Below are 5,000 nucleotides of genomic sequence, written 5' to 3'. Positions count from 1 at the left end.
AGAGACAGAGACAGAGATACAGAGAGACAGAGACAGAGAGACAGAGATACAGAGAGACAGTGACAGAGAGACAGAGAGACAGAGAGACAGTGACAGAGAGACAGAGATACAGAGAGACAGTGACAGAGAGACAGAGAGACAGAGAGACAGAGAGACAGTGACAGAGAGACAGAGATACAGAGAGACAGTGACAGAGAGACAGAGAGACAGAGAGACAGTGACAGAGAGACAGAGATACAGAGAGACAGTGACAGAGAGACAGAGAGACAGAGAGACAGAGAGACAGAGATACAGTGACAGAGAGACAGAGACAGAGAGACAGAGATACAGAGAGACAGAGAGACAGAGAGACAGTGACAGAGAGACAGAGAGACAGAGAGACAGAGAGACAGAGACAGAGACAGAGAGACAGTGACAGAGAGACAGAGAGACAGAGATACAGTGACAGAGAGACAGAGACAGAGAGACAGAGAGACAGAGACAGAGACAGAGAGACAGAGACAGAGACAGAGAGACAGTGACAGAGAGACAGAGACAGAGAGACAGAGAGACAGAGACAGAGACAGAGAGACAGAGACAGAGAGACAGAGAGACAGAGATACAGTGACAGAGAGACAGAGACAGAGAGACAGAGACAGAGAGACAGAGAGACAGAGAGACAGAGAGACAGTGACATAGAGACAGAGACAGAGAGACAGAGACAGAGAGACAGAGACAGAGAGACAGAGAGACAGAGAGACAGAGAGACAGTGACAGAGAGACAGAGACAGAGAGACAGAGAGACAGAGAGACAGTGACAGAGAGACAGAGACAGAGAGACAGAGAGACAGAGAGACAGAGACAGAGAGACAGAGAGACAGAGAGACAGAGAGACAGAGAGACAGAGAGACAGAGACAGAGAGACAGAGAGACAGAGAGACAGAGAGACAGAGACAGAGAGACAGTGACAGAGAGACAGAGACAGAGAGACAGAGACAGAGAGACAGAGAGACAGAGAGACAGAGAGACAGTGACAGAGAGACAGAGAGACAGAGAGACAGAGACAGAGAGACAGAGAGACAGTGACAGAGAGACAGAGAGACAGAGAGACAGAGAGACAGAGACAGAGAGACAGAGAGACAGAGAGACAGAGAGACAGTGACAGAGAGACAGAGACAGAGAGACAGAGAGACAGAGAGACAGAGACAGAGAGACAGAGAGACAGTGACAGAGAGACAGAGAGACAGAGACAGAGAGACAGAGAGACAGAGAGACAGAGACAGAGAGACAGAGAGACAGAGAGACAGAGAGACAGTGACAGAGAGACAGTGACAGAGAGACAGAGAGACAGAGAGACAGAGAGACAGAGAGACAGAGAGACAGAGAGAGCCAGCCAGACAGACAGACAGACAGACAGACAGACAGACAGACAGACAGACAGACAGACAGACAGACAGACACAGAGGTGGGATCGTGCATACCATCTTCTCTGGTCCTGAGCAGAGTGTGGGTGCTGGGCGGTCCGTCCCCCATGCGTGTGTGAGCCAGAACCTGCAGCGTGTACAGAGTGTATCTCTGCAGCGCGCCCAGGACCACCGACACGCTCCCCTCTCCTTCTACCACCTCAACACTGGGGGGCGCCGAGGAGTCCTTTACACAGTATAAGACCTGCAGACGCACACACAAGAAAAGAAAAGACGTAAATGTAAATAACTTGAAAGTAGAATAATACTCTGTAGTTTTAAGACCTGAAGCCGATTCTACATGTCTCCTAAATCTCAACAGTATTCTGAAAAACCTATGTTTCTATATCAGTGGTGCTCAATCTTTTTCATGTCAAGGATCCCCAAAATCATATGTATTTGGCCGCTTTAAAAATATATATATTCAAAGATTTGCACACATTTTCACAATTTTTCAAAAATAGCAGATCTACAAGCTCGTAGCGCGGCACTCGGTGCCGCGCTACGAGCTTGTATATCTGCTATTTTTGAATAGCCCAAAGTGTAAAATAAATAATGCTTTTTAGCTCAACTCTAAAAATGAGACAGTTCCAGGTCTTAATGGGTTAATTTCACCTGGTTTGAAAGAGTAGTTCATCCAAAAAAAATACTTATTTTCTATCAATTACACACCCCATGAAGCCTTGAATTCATGGAGATTTATTGTGTTTTTGTCGTATTCCTGAGCCAATAATTTAATGACCAGGTCATCGGTCGGTAGGAGACTCAGTATTCCGCCAGTCATCAAATTATTGGCTCAGGAATACGACAAAAAAAAAAATCTCCATGAATTCAAGGCTTCACGGGGCGTGTAATTGATAGAAGAATAGTCATTGTTTGGGTGAACTACTCCTTTAAACACTTCAAATCAATCAAGGCAATTTTATTTTACATTTTACACGAAGAGCTGGTCTGTGTTTGTATTGTCCCCCGCCCTGCATCTTTCTAACCCTCCCCTCTCTCTCTCTCTCTCTCTCTCTCTCTCTCACTGACCTTAGCCCAGGGAAAGAGAGAGAGAGAGAGAGCCAAAGCACTAAAGAGCTTTCTAAATGTCAGCTCTTACATATCTTTAAAAAGGATTTAACATAAAGATAGGAGAGGGTTGAAGGACAACCATTCAGCTCCTTGTGAAGGACAGGAGGATCACTAGTCAAGGATTAGCAGCAGCAGCAGTACCAGTAGCTGTAGTAGTAGGCAGTAGTAACGTCAGCGTCATCCCAAAGCCTATACCTCTTGTGCAAGGACGCGCTGTGATTGGCCAGTGGCCACTTTGAGCGGCAGTTGGGGCAAACGCTCGCCCCCAAAACATGATTTACGATTCTGTGCCTATCGGTACATAACTCTATCGGTACACAACTCTATCGGTACATAACTCTATCGGTAAATAACTCTATCGGTACATAACTCTATCGGTAAATAACTCTATCGGTACATAACTCTATCGGTACATAACTCTATCGGTACATAACTCTATCGGTACATAACTCTATCGGTACATAACTCTATCGGTACATAACTCTATCGGTGCATAACTCTATCGGTACATAACTCTATCGGTACATAACTCTATCGGTACATAACTCTATCGGTACATAACTCTATCGGTACATAACTCTATCGGTACATAACTCTATCGGTACATAACTCTATCGGTACATAACTCTATCGGTACATAACCCTATCGGTACATAACCCTATACTCTATCGGTACATAACTCTATCGGTACGTAACTCTATCGGTACGTAACTCTATCGGTACGTAACTCTATCGGTACATAACTCTATCGGTACATAACTCTATCGGTACATAACTCTATCGGTACATAACTCTATCGGTACATAACTCTATCGGTACGTAACTCTATCGGTACATAACTCTATCGGTACATAACTCTATCGGTACATAACTCTATCGGTACATAACTCTTATCGATACATAACTCTATCGGTACATAACTCTATCGGTACATAACTCTATCGGTACATAACTCTATCGGTACATAACTCTATCGGTACATAACTCTATCGGTACATAACTCTATCGGTACATAACTCTATCGGTACATAACTCTATCGGTACATAACTCTATCGGTACATAACTCTATCGGTACATAACTCTTATCGATACATAACTCTATCCGTACATAACTCTATCCGTACATAACTCTATCGGTACATAACTCTATCCGTACATAACTCTATCGGTACATAACTCTATCGGTACATAACTCTTATCGATACATAACTCTATCCGTACATAACTCTATCGGTACATAACTCTATCCGTACATAACTCTATCGGTACATAACTCTTATCGATACATAACTCTATCGGTACATAACTCTATCGGTACATAACTCTATCCGTACATAACTCTATCGGTACATAACTCTATCCGTACATAACTCTATCGGTACATAACTCTTATCGATACATAACTCTATCGGTACATAACTCTATCGGTACATAACTCTATCCGTACATAACTCTATCGGTACATAACTCTATCGGTACATAACTCTATCGGTACATAACTCTATCGGTACATAACTCTTATCGGTACATAACTCTTATCGATACATAACTCTATCCGTACATAACTCTATCGGTACATAACTCTATCCGTACATAAATCTATCGGTACATAACTCTATCGGTACATAACTCTATCCGTACATAACTCTATCGGTACATAACTCTATCGGTACATAACTCTATCGGTACATAACTCTATCGGTACGTAACTCTATCGATACATAACTCTATCGGTACATAACTCTATCGGTACATAACTCTATCGGTACATAACTCTATCCGTACATAACTCTATCGGTACATAACTCTATCGATACATAACTCTATCGGTACATAACTCTATCCGTACATAACTCTATCGGTACATAACTCTATCGGTACATAACTCTATCCGTACATAACTCTATCGGTACATAACTCTATCGGTACATAACTCTATCGGTACATAACTCTATCGGTATATAACTCTATCGGTACATAACTCTATCGGTACATAACTCTATCGGTACATAACTCTATCGGTACATAACTCGGACGGCGCCGAGTCGGCTCAAGCGAACGTCGCAGCGTTCGGCACGGCGACTCGCTCGCTTTAGCTCGCTCGGCGGTGCATCCCGTGGCTCAAGTTCGCTTGAGACGGCGCGCCCTCCGTCACGGGCACAAGCGGTATAGGCTTTGGTACTTTTACTTGTAACAGAGTATTTCTACATTGCAGTATTGATACTTTTACTTACATAAAACTAAAACGTTTTTTTTCCACCACTTCTTCCAACTACAGAGATATAGCATCCTCAGCAGCTTGTTCAGTTTGTCAATAATGTCCCTTGTGTTGATTACATAACATTTCATTAACCCATTAAGACCTGGAACAGTGTCATTTTTAGACTTGAGCTAAAAAGCATTATTTTACACTTTGGGCTATTTTTGAAAAATCGTGAAAATGTGTGCAAATCTTTGAATATATATAGTTTTAAAGCGAACA

The 5,000-nt window shown here is 42.9% G+C and overlaps 1 protein-coding gene across 2 annotated transcripts in view; it reads right to left on the bottom strand.

Moving 5' to 3' along the window:
- sdk1b (sidekick cell adhesion molecule 1b) overlaps nucleotides 1-5,000 on the bottom strand; it is a 446,717-nt gene that overhangs the window by 65,123 nt on the left and 376,594 nt on the right. For both annotated transcript variants that reach the window (XM_084044504.1, XM_084044505.1), the window contains one exon: nucleotides 1,461-1,647. In XM_084044504.1, the coding sequence (XP_083900630.1) occupies nucleotides 1,461-1,647 (187 nt within the window). The remainder of the gene's footprint in view (nucleotides 1-1,460; nucleotides 1,648-5,000) is intronic.

Source organism: Gymnoscopelus microlampas (genome assembly GCF_963454915.1).
Source record: "Gymnoscopelus microlampas genome assembly, chromosome: 2".
NCBI lineage: Eukaryota > Metazoa > Chordata > Actinopteri > Myctophiformes > Myctophidae > Gymnoscopelus > Gymnoscopelus microlampas.
Note: the sequence above shows the minus strand (reverse complement) of the source record. Positions and strands in the feature narration are given on the sequence as shown.